Here is a 25,274-nt window from a genome sequence, read left to right on the forward strand (position 1 = left end):
GCACTTGTTTGACTTAGCTTGAAGATTTTTTTTATTTATTTTAGCTTAATTTGTATCTATTTATATTTATCGACTAATCGATGTGCTATTGGTGTCCATCGAGATCAATTCGTTTAACTGTGAAAATAAATTAGTTACTTTTTACTTTTTACTATTTTTGGTGCATTCAAAGACTGCTGATAAAAATTGTACCTACGATACGAGAAGTCGATATCGGTCAGAAAGAATGAAAGACAAATAAAATTACATGAGAGGTAATAAATCATGCAAGTACCTTATTAATTAAAAAATACTGATAGAACAGTGCGTATATATTCTGTACATTTAGATCATTTATTTTTAAAAAGTTACATATTCGTTTGAATTTCCCACAGTCCCGGGAGCGTCTGAATGCAGCATATCACGTGACATCATCTGACAGCTCAGAGGAGGAACACTAACATGGCGGTGTGCATAGCAGTGATCGCTAAAGAGGTATTGCTTCCTGTTTTTAAATGTCCTAGGTTTTATCCCAAGCCATTTTCTTTAAATAAAATATTGTCCTTCTTCTTATAATCATCTGTGAACAAGTGTCAGCTCTGACTGTGCTCCGGAAGGTCTAGCAGGATGAATTATACGAGCAGAGCTAACGTTAAAAGCTAACAACATTAGCATTCCTTTAGGCTGGCTGCTGTTATAATTCCAAACATCGTCATTGAGATTTGTGTGCATTAACTGCTTTGTGTGTTGTCTGGTTTTCCACCCAGAACTACCCGCTGTATATCCGCAGCGTGCCCACTCAAAATGAGCTGAAGTTTCACTACACAGTCCACACCTCTCTGGATGTGGTGGAGGAGAAGATCTCAGCTGTGGGTAAATCTTTGGGAGACCAGAGAGAGCTGTACTTGGGTCTGCTTTATCCCACTGAAGACTACAAAGTGTATCCTTGTCTTTTTTTAAAAAAGGTTGGGGGTCGGGAAAACCCACAAGAGGACTTCTCCAAATGTCTGACTTATCATTTAATAAGACAATCGTTTTGTTTACAGGGTTTGGAGTCTGATCTAAGGTTAATTGTCTTTTTAACAAATTATATGACATCTTATGATCATAGCTATACACATATCTGGTAATGAAGAAATGTGCCGAAATCCTAATGCCCATACTTCCATATCTGTAGACCACTGCATTTCTGCATGCTTCTGAACATACTGATCACTTTTTACCTCATGTTTTGTTTGTGCAATTCGGCCAGTGCCATTCAAGTATGCAAGTTCAAGACACCGCCCTATTTACGAGGGAAACCAAATATCCTTAACTGGTATTCTAGATATGGGTATGTCACCAACTCCAAGGTTAAATTTGTCATTGTTGTGGACTCCTCGAATACATCATTACGGGACAACGAAATAAGAAGTGTAAGTTGATATTTAAGTTTAATCAACATCTACAAATGTCTGTCAGGATGTTGATATAGCTGTACAGTATGTGTGCATTGCTAAAATGTTGCCATAAATCTCAGACAAGATACTACAATCCAGTAGAAATCACTGTTATTAAAATGGATAAATTCAATTAAGATGGTTCTAGAAAAGCTGCTACAATATTGTTTTTCTACATTTTCTCTGTGCAACTTTCTTACAAATCCTGCCTCTCGTCTAGAAATATAGAGACATAACGCACACATCCAGGTTTATACGCACAGAAATCTGAATTTGTAAACAATGTGCACATACCCCACAATACAATGTGAAGTGCATGTTTTTTTTTTCCCTTTTGAAATGGCTTAATGTCCTGTCTTGTTCTATTCCAGATGTTTAGAAAATTGCACAACTCCTTCACAGATGTAATGTGCAACCCCTTCCATAATCCAGGGGACCAAATTCAGTCCAAGTGAGTTTATTATTTTGAAACTTGAAAAGATTTACATCAGTATTTTCCCAAATCCAGCAGCATTTAATTGTTGACTAATCATTCTCCAGGGCTTTTGATGGCATCGTATCTGGAATGATGGTGCAAACTGGCTGACGTCACTTCTGTCGTCTGAACCTCCACTGTACAGAACCTTATCCTAATGATTTGTTTACACGTTGCCTTGATTAATGAAATGCGTTAAGTAATAAAATGTCATTGTTGTATCACATCACTGCGTATGTCATTTTACTACAAATGAATCACCGGATCATTATTTATTTATTCATTCACTTACATAGCAAATAACTTAAGTTATACATAGGGAGAATTTACACGTAACATTGCAGGCAGCAACACAATACATTCGCATCAAGTTATAAAAATGAGACGTAAACTGCATAACAATTTGAGGATTGTCCCATGCATTCACGGCAACAAAAGCTTATAATGAAACACCTGACCCCAGTTTTCACATCGCACCTACTTGAAGGACTGATGAAGGGATGCAAAGTCTTCTCTGCTGCCTCTCACATGATGCTCAACTCAGTATTGCCTGGAAACACTTCTTTAAAATGATCAGTTTTGTTCACCCACGTTAGTATGTATATGCTGTGGGTTCTGCTAGCGCTGTTGAGGGTAGTGCTGTCCGCTTGAACCTGCCCCCAACTCCTCTGAAGGCGGGGTGATGAGAAGGAGACATGGGTAACGTTTAGGCATCTGTTCGTGGTAGTCCATATGTCCCCACTGTCTCTTTCCCACTGAGGGTCCTCCGTAGTAAGGGTGGGGCGTTTGATGCTGTGGCCTGGTTGACTGGTAGCGGAACCTGCCTCGAGAGCTGCTCTGGTATCGGGGTGGACGGTAACCACGTCCTCTGCCTCTGGGGTGGCCGCCGCCACCGCCGCCGCCTCGGTGACCTCCCCTGTCTGTGGTGCTGATGCCTGGCATGTTGGTCCTCTTGGGCATTACCTGCAGGCCAAAGAACATACTTTTATAGAGCTGCAATAGACAGTTCAGTCATATTTTATACTGAAATGTCAAACATTTCCTTTGACATTTATGATTGTAAATAAAACATCTTGGGGCTTTGTACTGTCTGGTGCACAACAGCTATTTGAAGATGTCAAGGAAATTACAATATTTAAATGAATTTATACACCAAATGATTATTAAAATAATAAAAAAGGGGTTCTATAAATTAAACAATTCCGGTCTTTCTCATTGCCTATACAAGCCTGTGGAAAATTAAGTTGTTTAATGTTGCCGGACTGTGGACTTCTTTGTGAGGTTAGTTTTCAAGGATGTGACTTTGTGAAGTGCTTCCTCTCAGCACTTCTCTCAGCTTGCTTAGAGAAAGCAACAATAGCCAACGGTCTGCTTACAAACAAACAATTGACTTCGAGCAGAAGAAAAAGTAGTTCCACAGAGTTGCTGAACTTGATAAAAATAGTTGTTTGTTGCAGTTCTGATGGTTTTTACTTCACTGTTTAAGATAATCTATTAGTGTTTAAAGATGAGCCATGATTGATATTCAACAGTAATGGAACAGAAAAACTAATGTATTGCTGCAAAAACAGCCAAGGGGAATTTATTAATATCCAAGAGACAAGTTCAAATGAAGGAAAATTACAGTTAAATAGGTGCTTTGACTGGTTTGCTTTAAAGAGGAACATTAAGTAGACTCCAAAGTACTGTACAATGACTTGTTGAATTTACTTCCACCAAACAGTGACTAAGCTTTTGCAAGTAACAAAATGTATTTCACAAAAAGAGATGATAAATTGGGGTAAGAGGAAGTGAAATTTAGGCTATACATGGGCATCACTTGAGCTCCAAGTCTCCTTTGAGAGTTTGTCACCCAGTCAAAATAATCATACCTATACCTGACTGTCTGTCTGTCTATCCTTAAAAGGGTAACTTACCAATTATCAACATTAAGTTTGTCAGCAGGTCTTGAGTACTACTGCATGTGAAGAAAATAGTATAAAGCTTTCTGTGGCTCCAGAGGAAGCTCCAGTGATGTCACTCACTAAGTGGAAAGCTTTTTAAAACCTGGCGCCTACATTACCCACAATGCAACATAACCACTGAATGACATCTTTTGAGGCAATTTATCAGATTACATGCAACTTCCTTTGGAGCCACAGAAGGCTTTGCACTACTCTTTATTCACATATGCAGTAGTACTCAAATACCTGTACACATTTGACACTTCAATGTGTAAAATTGGTGAAGTTACCACTTAAATTGAGCGTTAGTAGAGCCCTTGGTACTGTAGTCTAATAGTTGTTGGTAGCTTCCAAGTTTGAAAGTTTTCCTCTGTGACTAGCATGTAGTGTAAATGCTCCTCACCTTAAGGACTCTCCCTCTAAACATGGTCTCGTGCAAACCAATAGCACTATGCACAGAGTCTCGATCAGAGAACTCGATGTAGGCAAAGCTGGTAAAAGAAAAGAGAGAATGCCAACAAGTAAACTTGGATGCCAGCATGTTTATGGTAAAAATGTTTTGGTCAAACAGTGTCAAAAGTATAAACTCACCCTTTAGGATGGCCGGAGAACCTGTCACACAGGATGGTAACACGGTTGACGGGACCACAGCCATTGAAGTGAATCTCCAACTCGTCTGCGGTAGCTCCATAGTCTACCTGGGATTTGTTTAACAGTGTGTCAGATCAGAGGTGTGAAAAAAAAACAAAAACATGCTCAATATGAAGAAAAGACAGATATACAAGTCTTACATTTCCTACATAGACTGATCTGTTGTCTGCATCTATCCTCTCCTCAGGGGTCATGTTGTAGAAAGGTCCTGTAGAGGAAACAAAACTATTATACATGCTGCTTTCGTGCATGCGATGTATGCACTGTCTACACATGGGGTCACCACAGGTGAAAGAAAAAGATTTTTCATCGCCACATCATGATTTCTTCTATCATCTCGCACAATACATATCTCAGAATCTGGCTCCCCTCTGATTGCATCTCTGTTTTGAGGGGGAACCAAAAAAAGGAGGAAGGGGAGGTTGAAAGGGATGAAGAGATGCACAGAGGCAGAAAATCGCCACAGGCAGCAAGGAGGACCCTTCTGGTTCTCTGGGGCTCACTGCTTCGTCTCATTGGGCAGTGATGAGGCACATGTGAAGTGTCCCAGGTGTTAGCCAGATGGCGGGGGAGGCGGCTAGCTCACCTGCCTGGAGGCTGCTATGCTACACACCCCGTTAAGAATACACTGTCGAGGCTTCCCAAATGCCTGATCAGCATTTGGCTGTACAACAATGTGACACAATACCAAACCACAAGGGGGTTCAGACCCCGTGGGCCGTCTCACCAGGGCGAGGGCTGCTGGTCAGGAGCTGCATATCTCCTGCATCACACCTCTCCTCCTCTTCCTTCAGTCTCTCCGTCTCTTCTTCCATCTCCAGCTCCTGAACCCTGGCCTTGATGGCTGCCAGCTCCTGAGAAAACAAGCATGGATGTCAGAGCATGAAGTCGTGCTTGACTAAAGCAGAATACTGCACTGAAGACTAGACTGGTCACTCTCTGAATGAATGAGCACAAAAAAAAAAAAAAAAAAAAGAAAAAAAAAAAGGAAAGGGCACACGGGGTCATTGATTGGTTTTAGAATGAAAAAGTTGTTCGCCCTAACATATAAAGATAAGTTGTCCCATAAACGAAACTTTAGTCATGTTGATATAAATTCAGGTCAAGTTTCTTTGTCCATATAACTTTTCTGGAGCTTCACAACATAACAGTGTTGCAGCAGTCTCCCAAACAGCTGAAGTAGACAGGGACTTGACTGAGAATGTGAAAAGAAGTAAAACTAAAAACTTCTCCATACTACTTGACCTTCACAATTCACATCTCTGAAAGCCCTGAGGTCCCAGACTGATTTGATAAAACGTTATTTGCGCTCTCGGCATTCAGTCAAGCCTGTGCACCAACTTCAGATGGTTACTGGTTAAACCACTTTTAGTTCAAGAGCTGCAGTGAAGATTTCAGATTAAAAAAAAAAATTTAAAAAAAAAAAAAAAAAAAGTACAAATGGTGCCTTTTTCGAGATGACTTGAGATCTCAGGAATTCCTGACACTTGGAATACGCTAGACAAGATTTATGCAGCCATTTCAGATTTTTGTTGTTGGTTTGTTTACATTTTGAAACAAGTCCCAATCTACTTCAGGTGTTTAAGAGAATGCTGCAGCGCTGTTTAGCCCTGAAGTGCTAGAAATGTTCTGTGAACTTAAAAAAAAAAAAAAATAAATCACTCAACTTTCCTTAGAGCATGAAAGTGAGTAGTTAATGAATGAATTTTCATTTTGGAGTAAACTTGAGCTTTAAAGCCGTGGCAGCGGCCTTATTGTACTTGAGGCCTATTAAACTTTTATTTGACATACAGTGCTCAAAATGTGTGAGGGATACCTGGATGTTTTAGTGCTTCACTAATTATGCAACATATTGGAATTTTAATTTTTCGGTTTGTAAATATTTTTGGTCCCCAAAAGTAATGTGACACATTGTCATTGACTTTTACTTCATATCCATGCAAATACATATATGCACTCATATCCCTCACTAATTCTGATAATGTACATCTGTCTAATTGTCATGGACACATGTGATGGCCTTTCAGTGTTATGGAAGTCTTTGATATCTGAAAATCAAACGACCAGAAGGTTCTTTTCTGAACAAAGTTATCAATGCAAATATTTTTGTAAAAAGCACCACATGTTTCAGGAGCTGTGGCCTACTTATTCAAATCTCAATGAGTAGAAATCTGAGTCAGTCACACTTCAGCGTGCTCAGATAGACGTCACAGTTTCACATGCAGCTGGCCTGAGAGTCTGAGCACAACATGATCACCTGAAAGCATCACTCCGGTGCCTGGTGCACAATGCAAAGCCCGCTCTCTGTGCGAGCTAGCTGTGTGCTGTCACACCGGGAGATGCAGCATGTCAGCCGGGATGTGGCTCGCTGATGTCGTCCTCTGCACAAAAAGCGTGCATCAGCGATACAGCGGCGCTACACAGCATAGCGGTTTTTTTTTTGTTTTTGCTCAACGTGGTCGTCGTCATTAGCTCGCCCTACTGACGTGCGTGCTAAAAAAAGAACAAACGCGACGGCAACGTTTTCATCAATACCCACCGGGTCCTCGGCGAAATGCTCCCCGATGGACTCGCCCTCCAGGTAGCCGTACTCCAGATGATTTTCCGCCATTCTCACTGCTCGAACATGGCATCTGCAAAGCCGACTGCAGCCTGCACACACACACACGCAAGAAACGCTGAAAAATTGTCTCTGGCAGCTGGGGAACGGGCTGATGGTCCACAGACGCGACACCTGACGGCATGTGAGGATAATAGATATCACCTGTGAATGAGACTCATCACGCGCTGGATTGATTGACAAGAAGCGCGCACGTGAGAGAGACGCGCTGGAGGAGGGCGTCTACGTCCCAGTGGCGCGTCAGAGAGGGGGCCCATGCCCATCCTCTGCCCCTGGTCCCCCTTTATCATTACACCTCTTAGATATCACTACAGTAATACTATATACATTTGTAGAAAACGGCCTCATTCTTCAGAATAAAACAGACTTTCTTTAAAGGGGCCCTTTGTGTTTTTTGTGGAACAAAATTCAGACTCAGAATTTTTATTATTCACAATATTAACGGGGTAAAAATGCAAACTGAGAAATATTTATCTTTTCCATAACTGAATAAACAAGCTGTTCTCAGAGGACAATAAGGTCCCCAGAACACTGTTTGAAGCTAGAAAGGTGGCAGGGTCTGCCAATTATAAACAAAGTAATTGTGGTGTCTTTTAAAGGTGCACTACGTAGTTTTGGGGAAGACTTTTTAATCAGAAGAGATAGATCTTCACTGACCTTATGCCTAAAAAAAACTAAGTAAACAAACTCTCTTTGTTTCATGACTGAATAAACAGAATAAACAAACTGACCTTAAAGGACAAAACAATTTCACACTGTTTTACTTTGTTTTTTATGTGGCAGACCCTGCCAACATTTTTAGTTTCAAACAGTGTTCTGGGGACCTTATTTTACTATTTTTCTTTTTTTTACCTTAGGGGAAAATACATATCTCTGAGTTTTTATTATTACCTCATTAATATTGTAAATACTCATTTATTCTACAAAACTACATAGAGCCCCTTTAAAATTGCAGTCTTGCTTTTTTCTGCCAGTCCATACCACATGCAAATAAAAGGAGGAAAGTGGTGAAGAAAAGTGGCAGGGTCTGCCAAATATAAACAAAGTGAAACAGTATAAAATTGTGTTGTCCTTTGAGGTCAGTTCGTTTATTGGTTTATTCAGTCATGAAAAGACTTTGCATTTTTAGTTTGTTTAGGCATAAAAAGAATGAGTCAGTGAACAGCTTTTTCTTCTGATTTAAACCTTTTCACCAAAGCCTCATAGTGCACTTTTAAATTTGGAAGTATTTAACAAAAACCTAAGAAGATTTTGCAGTAATCCTCAGAACCTTTTTACTCACTTCTGATTCAAGATTTATTTATTGTCACTCTGGTTTTACAAGTACACTCATGTGAAATTCTTATGCTCAGAGAATTCACGTGATAGTGGCAGTGAGACCGCACTACGAAGTTCTGAGAGAGACATTTTAAGAGATGAGGAATTTATAGGGATTTATGGATTTTTGACACCAAATAAACTGAATAAACAAACTGTCCCCAGAGAACAACACAATGTCATGCTGTTTCACTTTTTTATATTAGCAGGACCAGTTAACCAGTTAACAGTTAAAGCACAGGTGTCTCAGTAAGACATGACAGTGACCCAACATGAGCAACGACAAGATTTTGGCTGTCATTAACGATATATCTATGTTTTCCTACAACAACTAATCAAATGTCTGTTCAGTGTCTTCAGTGAAAAAGGCCACAAAACCACTTGTGATACACCACGTACATTTATTCTGAATATGAAAAAGACAGCAGTTAGTTCTGGTTTTATGTGTTAAAATGGTCAGATGAACAAGGCCCAAAATGTACAGGTCCTAAACAAATCTCATGTGGGGAGAAGTACACTTATTGCCGGTTTGACTAGAATAACAATTTAAAAAAAAAACTTTAAAAAAAGAGGACATGGGAAAGGTTTCCCCTTTTATTTCTACTAAAGTAACTTTCGGGTTGAGAGAATCACAGTATTCTGTCCGGCAGTACCAGTTGTTTTAAGTCTTTAGTGAAGCTTATTTATACCCAGAACAGTTTCATGGCTGCTCCGCTGCATCAAATTGAAACTTCCTCAAAGTGTTGTGCAAGTTTTGGATGGACATATATTATCAGTGGAGACTTTGAGATCGCCTCTATAATTTAACAGTCTGTGTGTATAAACAAAGTTCTGCTGCACAGCACAAGCTGGTACTGACCGGCTCATCAGCAGCTCACACTGAAGAGAATAATGAACCTGGTGTGAGAGTTCAATAGGTATAAGTAGAGAAAATGCCATTTTTAATTGGTCTTGTTGACTTGAAGAATATAAGTAAACTATGAATGCTTACTATGAGACAGTTATATGAGGTCAAATATATGATGTGAGCTTAATAATGAATTGTTTTCTGTGGAATATACATTGAATAATAGTTTGTTAAGTGTATGGGATAGTTGGGATATATTTTTCTTTTCTTTTCTTTATCTACTATCACATGAGGGAATGAAACCATATGACTCTTGAAAGGTTACATACTAACATTGATTGTATAACAATGTATAATTTCCCTCTTCCGTTGATGTTGTCTCAGCATGTAAGGAAGAAAAGCATCGAGAGTGATGAATATTTCATTTCATGTTTTAATTACACAGTTACATTGTTCAACACAGACAATAACCTGAATTAGAATGTTTTACAGCTTCACACATCCAACAGAGCGAACAGTTAAAGAGCGGTATTAGCAACAGGGAGGAAAGCATGCAAGAAATAAATACAAATCAGAATTTAATTCTTCTGGCACAGTTAACTTCATCTAAAAACGGCAACAGGACCTTTTGAGGAGGGAAACAAAAACAAAAGGAGAAAGATCTTCAAAGCGCCAACCTTTCCAACAGAAACATGTTTTTTCTGTAATAATGTATTGCACAATACAGTATAGAATGCTTCCCTACACATATAAAACCATAAACCTTTTTTTTCAATTCATGTAAAGGTAAAAACAGGACCATCCTGAGCCATGGCTTTTGGGAAAACAAGTGCTATATCCACTGTTTGCCTCTTTAGCTTTCTACTGTAGCTATTCATCAGTGCCTGTTTCACAGGAAGGACATGTCACCATCACATCAGATGAGCCTTGAAACTTCATTGGTAGAGTTATTGGTTGGGGTAGGGGGAGACAAATGCCAACCTGCTAATATTTGTCTTTTCTAAACATGCGTTTTGCCCATATCATGTACATCGTTCAACAAATAGAAAAGTGGCTGATGTAAAGTGTTCAGAGACCCTCGGATGGTATTCACAACAGCAGAGCCCTTGTGCGTTTGCCATCAGAGAAAAACATATGACACCTCGGCACGGATCTCATCTGTTCCATGACTTCATGATGCTGACCATCCAGCTGAACAGAGCATCTGATCTGATGTTTTCTCCCCTGTCGAATCAGGAGGAGAATGGACAGTTTGCTCTTTCCTCCAAAGCTCTGATCTTTGCAGGACGGCAGCCTCGTGTGAAGTTCTCCAACGCTGGGACGTAACACAGAAACCAAAAAAGAAATCTGAAGAAGAAAGTTGTAGCTTTTGGTTGCATTTTGGTCATTTATAACAGGTCTATGGGGTTTGGCTTTGTTTAGTTTAATGAGGGCTTACTTGCAGACAAGGAGGTGCGCGCAAAGCACTTAAGAGTTAAATGGAGCTGTCATTACATTGTCGTGCGGATGCAAATATTGTACGCAAACACTGTGTTTTACTGCACAAAGCTGTTGCTACATATTGTGAATTGATCTGCCACTATAGTCTGTCTAGGATGTTTCATTAAAGCTCTGAAGGTTTCAAGTAGTTTGTACAGAGACAAAAAAAAAAATACTTATTTTCTTACAAAAACACACACACATATCAGCATTCATGCGCAAACACACACCCACCATTTATTCATTTTATCTCTGCAAGGCTTTGTAACTGTAAGAACACGCAATCAGTAGATTTTTCCAAAGGAGACGCTTCCATTATTTTTTTTTTTACTGAAACACTATTCAATATGTAAACAACAAGCGCTTTGATTGCTTGAATATGAGTTCTACACATTTGAAAAGTTTCATCGAGCGTGCTCATCACTCTTTTGCCCTGATTGTGTGTATTTCAGACACTTTGGTTAACCGGTGTAATGGAGCTCCAACCTTATTATTTCTGGTCTGTAAAAACACACTGTGTCAAAGCCTACTATGGCGATGCAGGAGTACTTTGGTCTGTGCTTTTATTGGTTTTGGACAATAAATGGCATGTCATGGTTGATTCTGTGTTCAGTTGTGTGTGTGTGCCTGTTACTTAGTCGCAGCAGTATCAGTTTGGTTAAATGTGATCAAAAAGTTGAGGTCTGGCAAGAATAAATCTTCTACATCACGAGTAATGGCAATTCCTTACAACGATTTAGGGGTTTTTTTCATACACCTTTGCTTTTGAATGCGCACTTCCATGTCTGCTGTAAGCCCAGCTTTTTCAAAGTCCAGGTCAACCTCTCCTGGTGGTTAGCTGTATGGTCACAGGAGGTAGCTAGTGTGAGGGGGGTGGGGGGGTTATGAAGAGTGGTCTGTGGTAGTAGAAGAGGAGGAATTAGACATCAGAGTGGAAAAGGACACAAAAATGCTGAGGTCAACACCAAATCACGGTCATTATGACACACATACATAGATGCTACATACAGATTCAGGGGTACCTTGTAGCTTATCCCATTTGAATTACAGTCGAAAAAGAAAAGATTCACTTTATCCATCTGGCGATGAATGAAAGGCAGTGACCTATTTTTTTTTTTTTTCAAAGTTTGGTCCAAGTGTGTGTGAGGCCAATCATGGAGAGTTTACAATGATCAATATAACATTTGTGTGAATGTGGCTGCTACAAGCCCTCTGTTGCTTTAAAGGAAAAGTTCTCAAAAAAATTCAAATTCAGTCATTATCTACCCACCCCCATGCTGATGGAAAGTCAGCAGTGAAGTGAAGGGAAGTTTTGCGGTCTACAAAACATTTCTGGAGCTTCACAGAAAGTCAGCGTTGCAGCATTCTCCTAAACAACTGAATTAGACGGGAACTTGTTTTTAAAAACATAAAATGGCTCCATAAAGCTTTTCCGACATAATCCTAGTCTCAGGAAGCCCAGATAAAAAACATTTCCTTGAGAAGACTTTATTTACACCCTTGATGCGTGGTAGAGTGTGTGCACTCACTTCAGACAGTGTGTAGTTGTTTCACTTTAGCAAGATTTCAATTGAAAAGGTTGGGATAACTTTTATTTCAAATCATTTAGGAATTTTCTTGAATTTTTGCGTTTGGAGCCATTTTATGTTTTCTTTTAGTTATTTTGTATTATTCAAAACAAGTCCCCATCTACTTCAGCGCTGTTTTGTACAATAAGAGGCCATGCCAGACTTCTCACTGGCAAAGGGCTGACAAGATTATGTTTGAGTTTTTATCTATGCGCGAACTTATCCTTTAAGCAGAGGCCTTGAGGCTGTTTAACACACGTTCAACAGAGGCAATCATTTTGCTGGAGCATGTGGTAAGGGCTGGAAAAAAAAAAGAAAGAAAGATGTGATGCTTGAGAGAGAGAGGGAGAGAGAGAGAGAAAGATTTCAGGGAATATTGGGTATCAAAATTAGCTTTGAGGTTTACTGTAGCTTAATACTGGTATATCACTTAATCCTACAGCAACGGCTAGTCCTGCACCTTTGGGGCAAACAAACACTCCTAACCACACACACACACAGGTCAAATGAGGACCAAGAGAGAGGGTCACAAAAGTGGCATTTGAGTGGAAAGGATGTTGACATGACATATCAAGTTGGACTAAATTTGGTGTCAAGGAACGGAATTTGAAACCACCACTTTTCTCTCGTTGACAGTTACTACTGAAAATATTTGGACAATATTTTTTCGTCATTACACATCCTCGAGTCCGTCTGCAGGATGTTAACGCACCTGGGGTGAACAAAGCACATGACAATGGCATCACCAAGGCCAAATTACGCTACCATGTATAAATGAAGAAGATCAAACGGAATAAATTAATCGAGAGAAAATGTTCTGGAAATCTTGTGGCGTCCATCCACCCTCCATCTGATTTCATCCACTCTCAGCTACGTGCATCGGGTGCCCGTGTGGAGCCGCTTCGCCCCTGTTACCAACAGTCTCCTCCATTCAGGGTCACATGACACTTTGATTTGAGTGAAAATTGTTTAACTTGTATGAGAGAGAAAAAAAACCCAAAAAAGGTAAATTTGAGGAAAACAAATGAACTGTGAGAAAATCATATTCTGGACATTAATCTTTAAAGGTTTCTGTTATTTGGCAAACACATTTTTGGACCTCTTTAAATACTATGTACATTCACATTAAGTTACTGATGTTACTTTAAATATATTTATATGTATCTATATTATATGACACCCTATGGGCAGTTGCTGAGGTTCCATTCAGTAGCTGAATTCTCTTCATATTGCACCTCCGTCCTCTCACTGTCTTACAATGCGAGCAATACAAAATATTCTACAAGAGGGGGTTTCATCTCATTAATATAGATACAACAAATCAAACAAGAAGTAAAATGAGGGGCTTCCTCTCAAGTGTCCTTGCTCTGACTTCACTGCTCAGCCCGAACTTAAAGTAAGAAACAAAAAAAAACGAAAAAAACAAAACAAAACAAAGTTCGTCTTTCTGGATATACACAAGGGCAGCACATATGGACATCAGCGACAAGAGACATTATTGAAATCTGAAAAGAGGAACAATATCTACAAGCAGGTTTTTGAAGTCTTCCCACGTGACTGCTGTCCAAAGCAGGCTGGGGTTCAGGGGGCACACTTGAGTCAAGTAGTCGGGGGTGGGGGGAGGGAGTGTAGGAGGGAGGTGTGGGGTGAGGGGAGGTAGAAAGAGAGAGGAGAACCAAGTCTACACCACCCTTCGCGAGGCTCCTTCATCTGTTCGTCATGCTTTGGAAAAGGAGGGAGTGAATGTAAAGGTAACAGCAACTCCTTGAAATATCTCCTCGTTGTGGAGTATTTTTTTAAAAAAAAGGACTTGGGAACAATCTTCCCACACGTCTCCGCAGTATGTTTCTCGGACAATGTTTTCAAGCTTGTTTTTGAGGTTTTTTGGCAGCTCCGTTGCCATGTATGTATCTTCATCTCCTTTGAGGCTGTGTAGCTTTTCCCTTTTTCCTTTTTTTTTTTTTTTCTCTCTCTGTCCGCTCACAAAAAAAAGAAAAAAATCACACTGTGGCAGGGTTTCCATCCGTTTCTTTTAAGTCTCTCTCAAGTTCACAGCATTGTCCATATTATTCACGAGTCTGGGCCATCACTGAGGAGTCGCTGTAGTTTTTTGTCCAGACTGCAGGAGGGGGGCTGCAGATCGAAGCAGGTCACAGTTTCATTTCGTTTTGTTTTTTTAAATGTCCGACTGTCTCTGGGTCCCTTTTCTGCAGCCGTCCCCGCAGCCTGGTCCTCTCAGGGCTGGCTTATCTGCTGAGGAGGTGATGTTGCTTTGCGTTTGGTTATAAGATGAGTGCTTCTCCTTATCGCTTATTTACTCACTTTGGCAGTGTAATACAAAGGTTTGGATCATGTTATTTTTCATCTTTGAATTCATTTGGGTTCACAATGGTGCAGAGAGGTGAGTCCGGTGTAGATTTTCTTGGCTCGCTAGCAAGGTAGTTAGCAGTTTAAAATTAATTTATTTTCATATCCTTATCATCATCGTCATCATCGGCATCATCACTATTATTCTTTATTTAGAATATTTGGACTTCTTCATTTTCCCTTAAAGCCAAAAAAGTAACATTTAATAAATACTAAGCTGTGTTTCTGAAGAATTAATGGCGTTTCCCCCTTCCCTCATCCATTTGAAAAAGAAAAAAACGGTAATATGTTCCTTTCCTGTCTCCGTGAGGATACTGTAGAGTAAGTGCCACATCAGCGAACTGTTTGGACCGGTAGTGCACATGTCAGGTCTGGGTGCTGTTCTCTCATTGGTGCTAAATTAAAGGGAAATCCAATCCAAGTGCTAATCGTCCTAGTCATCCCCTCATCAACGTTGCCTTACTGCAGCCCTTGTCTTGTGTCCTTACGTGGACAGTATTTATCGTGCTTAATATTACTGAGGGCGCATCTTAATCACACCTTCAAGTCAAAGCTCATGTTTTTTCAGCAAAACACATCTGATATGTTTCTGTGACTGAACACAGAGAAAGGAGACACATGCTTTCCACTACACTGAACCCCAAGCTGGAATCTTAGTTTTTTTGTGGTTGATAAAGAGACAAAGACAGAAATAAATATTTTTTTGTTGGGGCGTGGATGGTGACAAGATAAAACAAGTCGTCAGGTAGTGAGAAGATTTTCAGAAGAGCTCAGGATAAGAGGGAAATTAAGGACTGACGGAGGGGAAGAAGAAAGGGAGCAGTATGCGATGGAGATTCCTCAGTTTGGTTTTGTGTGGCGAGTGGGCACTATCGCATCAGTATGCAAGGAGGGGACGAGGGTTGGACGTCAGCGAGAGGTGGCGTCGAGTAGGGCGGGGGTCGCTGGAGTTGTGGAGCGAGAGGCACTGCTGGAACTGCTCTCCTTGGGGCTGGCAGAGACACTTCCACTGCCGCTGCCAGCCCCTCCCACGATACTGCTCTGGCCCACCAGGGACAGGGGTCCTGGTGGAGTGCTCTCCGGGTGGGTGGGGGGTGCACTCGATGCCGCGGAGTTGGAAGAGGGGGTGCCTAGAGGGACGCTGCTGCCCCCGGGCAGCCCCTGCAGGCCCTGACCACAGACATGGTGGTGCTTCTCCCAGTCTTTGTGTTGGCAGAAGGAGCCGCAGTAGCGAGCCGTGTTGCAGCCGCTGCACGTCTCACTGGCTTTCCTCCCGCAATTCCAGCAGCTCTGGTGAGACAGTGGGGAGAGAGCGGGTTGATAAAAATAAGTTTCTTTCTTGTTCCAGTACATTTTCTTACATGAAATTCAAAGTCATTTCTACTACTCATTTCATCCTTATTTATTTATCTGACTCTAAATGTTTCTCTTGTCATAGGAATTTGATTTTAAGCTTTGAGTCTTTGTTCAGAGCCACTGGTTTGTGTTACCAGCAGGTGGTGGTGAACCGCTCTGTAATGGCCTCAGCCTGGCACTTTGCTCCAACCATCTGGGTATGTCTGCTTTTATGTACCCAGACAACTGGACTGCTTCTGCAATAATCATGACAACATGCTGCAGCACCAAAACCAAGAGCAGCCAGCTGTGCGGATTACACAACACAGGATGAACTAGCGGGAACAAAATGAGGAGTGATGGATGGAGCAAAAGAGCATTGCAAAGATGGAACCCAGAGAATGAGTGAATGTGGTGAAATGTAGGCAAGGGGTCTGTGGTACTCACTTCGCTGGAGTCCTCCTGCTGGTTGATGACTGTTAGTGCATCCTCAGAGGCTTGCCTCTTAGCCTCGGCCAGCGCCCGCTCCATCTTAGAGCGCTCGGCTGAAATCATCTCATGGGCCTTCCTCTCAGCGTCCGACACAGCCTTCTGCAGCTCTGACATCGCCTGCCGCTTCACCTCATTCACGGCCTCCTCTGAGAGACAGAAAGAGAGAGAGAGAGAGAGAGAGAGAGAGAGAGAGAGAGAGAGAGAGAGAGAGAGAGAGAGGTGTTAGTGCTGGTGACCATCGTCCCACCCTGCCTGCTCTGTCATCCTTTATTAAGTCTCTTTAAGTTGCCATCTTGTTGTATCTGAGCGAACAGATGTACATCATCCAAGATTTAAAACTTTCTGCCAGAAAAGGGACACAGCCAGACTTCCATAATTAATTCAAACATGTCTGGCCACAATCATTTCCAGTGCTGACAACAGCAGATGTCTCCAAAGTTTTGTTCATCCAACATCCTGGGATTCCCTGTTTGCATGATAGTCATCTTGTCAGAAGAATCATTTTAATAGAAAATTGCGAGTTTACAGTGGAGGGTGAATTTCCCCCACCGGTGGGCATGCATGTCTCCACTGCTGGGCTTCCTGTGATGTAGATTTTATCATGGGGCCTTTTGTTCTTCTAGCACAAGCACAAACGGTATGAGTGAGGACGCTGTGTTTTTGCAACAGGCAGGTGTGTGGACTCCTTTCCAGATGGCAGTCGAAAATAGAAACTTCCCGCAGTCCCTTCTCAGTAAGAGGCAGGAGTGATTACATTTTGCCATCTTTCATCGTTGGCCTCGCGGTGCACAACAAATGTACAGTGTGTGAATTCTTGTAGGGTTTTATTTATAAATGTACACTACTGAGTAATCAAATGCTAGTGTAGTATATCGTGATCGCAAGATAAGATAAGATAAGATAAGTCCTATAAAATGAGATTTTCTCCCGCCATCAGATATCTAAAAATTAAATGATTGTTCTCAAATACAGACACACACACACACACGCGCGCATTAAGACTCAATTAACACACACACAAGGGGCCCTCCAGGTGTGTCAGGCCGACCAAGTGGGAGGTGAGAGCGACGCCGCTTTCTCTGCTGCTCCCTATTTTCTTCCAGTCGGTGTTTTTTTGAGGGGGAACTCATAAATAACTGTCGCTTTTCCTCGCCACTCCACTCCACTTGTTTCAAACTACTGTGTGAAAAGATAGGCAGCCGGGGCGGGCGTACCTACACTGCGCATGGCCATGTGTGCATTTATGTTTGTGTGAGCTTGATTCCAATGCCCGTATGCTAAAAAACTCGCTCAGTTCTGTCAACATACGGTCACACTCAGACACACGCCTCAGCGCCTCCACCTCATCCCGTCTCCACCTCTACCCTTCATTTCATTTCCACTCCTTTTCAACTTTCCCTTACACCCCTCTTCCCCCTCTTTCTTCTCTCCCTTGCAAACACTATCTGCATTATCCGAGCTTCTCAATTATCTGGCCTAATGCATGCACCACTAAGATTAGTTTGCAAATTTAATTAATTCTTATCAAGGAGACCGCATAGCAGATGCTGGGGCAATTAGCACTTAATGGAAAACACGGGGGCAGCAATATTAACGTTTTAATTCCGAAGGGATTTGGCAAGTCCCTGAGACGTGTTATTTCTGTCTGCTTTTTTCACACTTCAGATCTTATTTTTCAAAAGCACTGCAGTCTCTCAACCTGAACCAGACCAGAGAGTACGTGTCTGGTTTTAATTAAAAGCGAGAGGGGAAGCAGCTACATCAGGCGGACTGTACCTGGCTGGCTGCTGAGATAGAGGTGACACATGTACACACACACGCAGTGGAGGTGAGATGTTGTGAGTGAGATATGTTACTCACCCTGCCTGTTTTGGAGGTGCTTTAGTGCTGGGGAGAGCGGGACGCTTGTAGTACCTGTATGAAAAACAACTGCAATTAAAAGAGCTTTTTTCTTTTCTTTTCTCTCTCTGCTGGTGAAAATGCAGCACAGTATTTTGCCGACAGCAGCAGCATCTTTCCTCCGCAGGGTATTGGAGTATGACGGCAAACATAATAGTGCTGGGACTTGGGTGGAACAAGAGCTGAGCCAGACGACTCCTGGGATGGGCTCTATCTAACATGCAGTGTACGAGGAGGGCCCATGCAAATGCAGCGCTCCCACCTGATTGGCTACAAAATTGAACCAAAAATAAAAAAACACCATCCTTTTTTTTTTTTGTCTTTATATCTCAATGTCTGTACAATCACTATGAAATGAGGGGCATTAAAGCTTAATGGTGTGTTTCTTCACACAATGGAGACCAGTTAATCTCCGACCTGTGCTGTGCTGCTGCGGCCTGCCCTGGGCCAGGTGACTGCATTTTCACTGCAGCTTTAACTGCAGTGGCCTTTCATAGTGGTGACAGATGGAGGGAATTTAGCCCTAATGACACAGAAGGTCTCCAATCCTCTGGCCTGATGGACCTACGGCTGTAAGGCCTCTGATCTGGTAGCCAGGGTGAGGGCCCTGAAGACTGATGATGGTGATTGTGTGTGTGTGTGTGTGTGTGTGTGTGTTGTGAGTCTGTGTGGGGCTAGCCATGGAGACAATAGCGAGAAGGGGGGATGCTTGGCTCTTACCGGCTTTCCTCCAGATTTCTTCGGGCAGGTATCCTGAGGGAGGCCTGTGTAAGAAGTCTCTGTGGATCTCTGAAACACACAAGCAGGCACACACTCAATTAGACACGGGGATAAAGTGTTGATCTGCTCAAACACACACCCATGTGTCTCCCAGTTTTATATGCATTGGTGCTAATGCAAACTATGTGTGTGGCAGCATCAGTAAATAAGCTTTCATTAAATCTTTCAACAATTTCTGCGAAGGAATAGGTGTGAATACAAATCTTAATTATGAGCGAGCATGCTGGGAGCATAAGGGTGCAATCAGGTGGTTAAAGATGCAGGATGTTGCAGCTGGATTTGTATTGCCTCACAGTTTGAGCAAAAATGTGTAAATCCGTCAAAAAAAATATGACTTTTTGTGTCTAAATTGATATATTACGGCATTCCCAGCATTTCAAATAAGCCCTATCTGGCTTGCTGTGAGTGTTTAGATTTGCCAAACATCCCCTGTGTGTGTTCGTCTACCTGTCTGTCTGCCTGTCTGCCTTTCAGCAGCCGAGGAAGTTCCTACGGGCAGTGCCTCGCTGCTGCTAGCTGTGTTGGAGGAGGAGTTGTGGTGAGGAGTAGGAGGAGGAGGAAGAGGAGGAGGAGGAAGGCAGTGCTGTCCGTTGCTCCCACCTTTTTTCATCTCCTCCACGTCGCTGTAGCGCCGGATCCAGTGATTCATCTCCTCCCGGTCGGCCTCCTGGCACCGGCGCAGCACCGTGAGAGAGCGGCGCGTCTTCTCCACCATGTCCATGATGCAGTTCAAGAGCTGCAATTGGACAGCATCAAGGAGAAGTTTGTCATTGCTTAGTTAAAATGTAAAGGTAGACCCTCCTACCCATTTTCCCATCACAAATCCATAAAAAATAGCTCTACAGGTCATAGAAACAAAACCCATTCATAAAGAACGAGTTACTCTCGGAGGAACCGAGCTGTAAATCTACACACCTTTCAAAAATGTATCTAGAAACGCAGATGTGTGCCTTTGCACGAGCCAGTGTGTTTCAGTCGCGGACTATCTGTTCATGGGTTGTGTGCTTGTCACTGAATTTCAATGTCTGAGAGCATTACAACAGCGATAATGTAACAGCTGGGCTGCTGATGAAAAAGTTGAGCCAATTCCTTCCACCCTTCTGCTCCGATCTCTGCCAACTCAACAGATTTCCCCTCGTTTCTCTGCTCTCACCCCCACCGCTGTAAACGGTGTCACTTTTTTTCCACACTGCCCCGTGTTTCCATGCTAAATGAGTTTAGCATGTTTGACATTCAATCCACATCGTTATTCCCATTCATCTTTCCCTCTCTGCCTCCTTTCCTCTTGTCCCACTGCTCGCGCCCGCCCCCTCTGAGTTAGCTATATTTATTTCAGTGAAGTGTTTCTAATTTGGCACGGGTCCAGGCCTGGCCGGTTCTCTCCATGACTGCAGCTCTTGTCTCAGCTGCTCTCCCCAGCTGGAGCTGCTCTCTGCTGGGTCCTGAGCTCCATCTGGGCCCCAGTTTCTGTGTGTGCGTCTGTCTGTATGTTTGTGTGTGTGTGTGTGTGTGCGCGTGCGTGTGTGTGTGTGTGTGTGTGTGTGTGTGTGTGTGTGTGTGTGTGTCTAGTGTACATGATTTTGTCTTCATGGAGTTGGGTGCCGGAAAGCCAGATAGGTGTCTGTCTGTTGCTAAATCACCACACTGACACAGACCTCCTAAGGTCAGCTGTCCGTCAGCTGCTTACTCAGATGGGACGGAGGCTGTTCTGCCTGTCATCTGCTCATCATCCTTAGCACTAAAACAAACTTCGGCTCCCTTTTTCTTTTTTGAGCTGCTTTAGGATGTTGACGCATTGAAACAAAGAAGCGGTGGACGTTAAACACGGCTACCACGCTGATACGTACGTTATCAAGGTGCTTCCATTCCTCTGCCCACTCTCGATCTGTAAGACGGTGGTCAATCACCTCCTCCTGGCGGGCTCCATGCACTGCTAGAAGACAAACACATGGGTCTCTGTCAAATACTGTGTTTCTGATTCCAAGCATTAAAATACTGTGTCATTCCAATACGGTTACTCAACAAAATTCTGGTCAAATTCGATGTTTAATGCAGGGAAATTTTAGTGACTTAAGTGACGTAAGTTCTTGTGGTGAGTGGGATGGATTTTTTTTTCTTCTTTTCTTTTCTTTTTTTGGTGTTTTATTTTCTTGCATTTTACTTAATCATACTTTTGAAATAGGCATTTCAAAATAAAGCACACTTGTCATAAAGATTAACTCTATAAAGAAATGTGCCATATAAAGAAAAAATCTTGTAATAAGACTATCCAAACTAGATAGACTGATTATTCGTGGGACCAATTATCGGAGCTGATATTAAGCATTTTACTGATTATCAGTATCAGTGTTTTTTGTGTCCGATTGCAGATAAAATAAATGAAAAATCCACCACCCACCTTTGGCTCTGATGCATTCTTTCTCCTTCTATAGTAGTCACTAGTCACTCAGTGGTCTTACACAAGGTCCAGTCTATAACACTATCTGATTGATCTGATACAAGTAATAGTCTATCAACACTAATAATCTGAATCTGCAAAGTAACTACTAACTAAATTTATTAAATAAATGTACTGGAGTGGAAGTATAAAGTAGAAGAAAAGTACCTGAAACAATACAGGACTATAGTAAATTGTACAAAGTTACTGTATTTTCCATCACTGCTCATTATAAATTCCGACACTATGATTTTGATTTTCACTGCAAAATGTATGTACCAAATATCGTTTTTTGGTCTTTTTGATTACTAATATTTGGCATCTATATCCCTAAACCAAATAATATGTGAAAAAAAACCTCTCAATGCTCTGGCTTTTTACACCATGTAGCCTCAAACCCACAAAGCAACTATGAATTCAGAGTTATCAAAGTTTAATTTCCAACAAAATAGCTGGTGGCAGGCACTCATGTGCCTATCCGTGAGACAGATTGTCTAAGAATTCATCTCTTTCCTTTTGGGAAAGCAGAAGGAAGGCATATATGGTTGCCACAGTTGTAGCACATGGGCATGTATGGTTGTGGTCTTTATATAGACGCACTGCCACAAGGATTATCACACCGGACTGACAACTGGCTTTTGTTCTCTACATGCACCCCACTTTCATTCGCACAAGCTCACAGTGTTAACCACATTACTGTGGACTGTGTGGATTAATCGGACCCAGCTGTCCTACCTGTCGGTCGGTGCCTGTCCCGTGCGTCGCGGTGCTCAGTATGTCTGTAAGCGTCTCTGTATTGGTGTGCCAGCGCCATGTCTTCTAAGCGATAGTGCTGGGGTCCCATTTGGGGGTTGGGCGGGTGGGGTAGTCCATTGGGAGGGTGTGTTGGGATGCCGTTGGGAGGCGGGTGGGCAGGAAGACCTGTGCTGGGGCTGAAACGTTGGCTGGGACTGATGGTGCAGGGCCGCTTAGCCAGGTGCTCCGGATGCAACCCATCTCTGTCTGAGCTGTCTTTGGTCCTGTAGAGGAGGACAGGAGATTGGGTTAAAAGATGCCTGAATGTTAAACAGAACCGAAATTAAAGCCACCATACAGAAGATAATGTCAGCGGAACATAACAGGATTAAATTTAAATACGGACGCCGGCATTTTTGTAGCAGTGGGAAGTGTGGGATGTGTGGTGTATTACGATTGACAACAAAACAGAGATTTGTTGTACAACAGTGTTTATTTGCCAATATGGCCTTTTACAGCCAGACAGCATCTCTTAAGCTCTGTTTCCACTACCACATTTACCATTATTCCACAAAGTTCCACCCAAGAATCAATTCTGCTCCTTCATTTAATATCAGAAATGTTTTTTATGTTCTTATTTCCAACAAATCAGCAGCTTCCTGGCTCATTTCTCCCCTCACTTTTATTCAGAAACGGATTTTCTCTTCCAGAAAGAGAATTCACTTTTGTACGACCTTCTGCGTCTTCCTCTAACTATTCCATCTACTGCCCTGCCAAGCCACAATGAGTAACGTGAAAACCATAGAATAGCTTCGCCAGGCTAAATATGCAGTGCCAGTGTATTACTTCATAATTTGGGAAAGAAATGCCCTAAAGTCAGATCAAGAGGCAAAAAAAAGGCAAGCCAGTAAAAACATCAAACAAATGGACATATAACTAATTTCATGATGTTTCTCTGTTAAAATAAAACACAGAAATGTGAGTTAAAGGTTAAGTTCACCCAAAAATAAAATTCGAGTGAAATGTTAAAGCTCACAAAACATCTCGGGAGCTTCACAGCAGAACAGTGTTGCATCGTTCTCCAAAACAGCTGAAGTAGATGAGGATTTGTTTTAAACCGTAAAAAAACAACTGAAAAAGACCCCCCAGAAAACATAAAATGGCTACATAAAGCTTGTTCAGCGTAATCCAAGTCTCCCTTAAGCCCCGAGATCCCAAATGTATTTATTTACACCATTTTTAAGCTGAGGTCTTTACTGTGGCTGGGATCTCATGTCTTCGAGAGACTAGGAATACACCCCACAAGATGTCCCCAGCTCCTTCAGTTGTTTAGGAGAGCGCTGCAACACTGTTTTGCTGTGAAGCTCCAGAAATGTTTTGTGGACTACAAAACGCCCCCTAACTTTCCATCAGCACGGGGGTGAGTGGAAAATGATTGAATTTTCAAGTTTGGGTGAACTTTTCCTTTAACATCTTTGCTCTTATTTTAAACAAATGACCACATAATCAAGAGAAGACATTTGTCTTTCACTGGGACTCTACAAGATCTAAAAGGAGCCAAGTAACCTTAGGGTGAAATCACAGTTTACAATAAGCTGTCATAACAATTTATTTGCAGTTTACAGCATCTAGCAGTTTGGACTATACCTGTTTGAGGAAACAGAAACACAAGCTTGTTTTTCTTTAAAGTTCAACGACTCCCACATGCTGCATGCAAACACACACACACGCGCATGGCTGAGAGCCGCTTGTTGTTCAGTTACAGTACGGCAGCGGCCCCCTCCAAAGCTTTTGCACAGCTGTACGCCATATGTATCAGACAAAGCCAAGTCCAACTGTACACCCCGCGTCTCAAGCTCTTAATCTGAATATCCCTCAGCCCACTCTTAGATTGCAAGTATTTCTACCCTCTCCCTCCCACCCCCGCTCTCGGGCTTAAGGGGCAATATGGGCTGGATGCTGTGTGTTTGGCAGATGTTTACCGACACTCGTTTGTGTCTGCGTACTTTCACCGACTGTGTATGTGTGTGTGTGTGTGTGCGAGAGAGGTTGTGTTTTCAAGCCATCTGGACAGTTTAAATGGGAGTGTTGATATTAATCTGTTTAGCTGGATGGCAATAGCCATTCGGATGGAAATCACTCTTTATCATCCCGGGGATCAAAGGCGAATAAATGCAACGTGCCCCGCAAAGATGATGTTTGTATAAGTATGTGTGCGCTCAGACTTATCCATGTGTACTTGTACACATCCCTCGCTCTAGTATTGGACAAATCATAGGAACATCTGGCACGACGTAGGCCCTGCCCCAGTCTGAACCTGCCCCTCCCTCCCCATCCCCCTCCTCCTCCATCGAGCCCCGCCTGCAGTGTATAAGCCACTGGTCGGGAGGTGGAGGTGTGCGGATTACAGTGGGATTGCACATTCACCTCCAACCCCTAGTCCCACCACCTCCCCACACCGCGCTCAGGATGTGCTCAGCGTTACGGTCAGCACATCGCCATCTGGACACATCCCTGACATATGGACAGCTGCTGGGAGCCCGCGGGTTAGGCAGGCGGACAGAGTGAGAGACACACAGAGAGAGAGAGTGTGTGTGTGTGTGTGTGTGAGAGAGAGGTGAAGAAGTGATCAGACAGGAAGTAAATAAAGAAGGCAGAAAAGGAAATGCCAGCTAATTCTCTCTTGTGTCATCTTCTTAGCCGAGTGAATGAAGCGGAGCGCCGGGGAGAAATGTGGGACAATCCGACTCCACAGCTCACTGTTGGTGTTTGGGTTGTGCTGAGGACATCTACTGTGCTTCACTGCCTTCTCTCTTTCTTTTCCTACCCCGTGTTTATGTCACCCCTCCCTACCTCTCTGACAGACAGCTGGCAGAGTTGGCCTGGCATCGGGGCAGTCCAGACTTCCGCC

General features: G+C 42.4%; 3 protein-coding genes across 13 annotated transcripts in view; 1 reads left to right on the forward strand and 2 right to left on the reverse strand.

Moving 5' to 3' along the window:
• Nucleotides 1-374: 374 nt before the first annotated feature.
• trappc2l (trafficking protein particle complex subunit 2L) lies at nt 375-2,119 on the forward strand. Its single transcript, XM_030415191.1, has 5 exons — nt 375-474; nt 747-919; nt 1,307-1,394; nt 1,790-1,869; nt 1,959-2,119. Exons 1-5 carry the CDS (start codon nt 442-444, stop codon nt 2,002-2,004), a joined length of 420 nt encoding a protein of 139 aa, XP_030271051.1. The 5' UTR covers nt 375-441; the 3' UTR covers nt 2,005-2,119.
• Nucleotides 2,120-2,150: 31 nt separating this feature from the next.
• pabpn1l (PABPN1 like, cytoplasmic) lies at nt 2,151-7,348 on the reverse strand. 2 transcript variants are annotated; one of them, XM_030415190.1, is made up of 7 exons: nt 7,252-7,348; nt 7,027-7,139; nt 5,215-5,341; nt 4,628-4,695; nt 4,428-4,534; nt 4,240-4,327; nt 2,151-2,856 (listed from the first exon to the last, which is right to left on the reverse strand). In XM_030415190.1, the coding sequence occupies exons 2-7, from the start codon at nt 7,096-7,098 to the stop codon at nt 2,512-2,514; spliced, it is 807 nt and encodes a 268-aa protein (XP_030271050.1). In that variant the 5' UTR covers nt 7,099-7,139; nt 7,252-7,348; the 3' UTR covers nt 2,151-2,511. The 2 variants fall into 2 exon arrangements, with proteins under 2 accessions (XP_030271050.1, XP_030271048.1); XM_030415188.1 differs by lacking the exon at nt 7,252-7,348 and having other exon boundaries at nt 7,027-7,245.
• A 2,338-nt stretch (nt 7,349-9,686) lies between these two features.
• Nucleotides 9,687-25,274, reverse strand: part of cbfa2t3 (CBFA2/RUNX1 partner transcriptional co-repressor 3) — a 44,352-nt gene continuing 28,764 nt past the window's right edge. For 3 of the 10 annotated variants that reach the window (XM_030414219.1, XM_030414228.1, XM_030414224.1), the window contains exons 6-12: nt 22,364-22,647; nt 21,039-21,124; nt 19,639-19,927; nt 19,132-19,200; nt 18,373-18,426; nt 16,468-16,658; nt 9,687-15,984 (exon numbers count right to left, since the gene is read on the reverse strand). In XM_030414219.1, coding sequence (XP_030270079.1) covers nt 15,595-15,984; nt 16,468-16,658; nt 18,373-18,426; nt 19,132-19,200; nt 19,639-19,927; nt 21,039-21,124; nt 22,364-22,647 — 1,363 coding nt within the window. In that variant the 3' untranslated portion in view covers nt 9,687-15,594. The remainder of the gene's footprint in view (nt 15,985-16,467; nt 16,659-18,372; nt 18,427-19,131; nt 19,201-19,638; nt 19,928-21,038; nt 21,125-22,363; nt 22,648-25,274) is intronic. The other 7 variants (XM_030414225.1, XM_030414220.1, XM_030414221.1 and 4 more) reach the window with 7 other exon arrangements.

The sequence above is a fragment of the Sparus aurata genome, chromosome 4 (genome assembly GCF_900880675.1).
Source record: "Sparus aurata chromosome 4, fSpaAur1.1, whole genome shotgun sequence".
Classification (NCBI taxonomy): domain Eukaryota; kingdom Metazoa; phylum Chordata; class Actinopteri; order Spariformes; family Sparidae; genus Sparus; species Sparus aurata.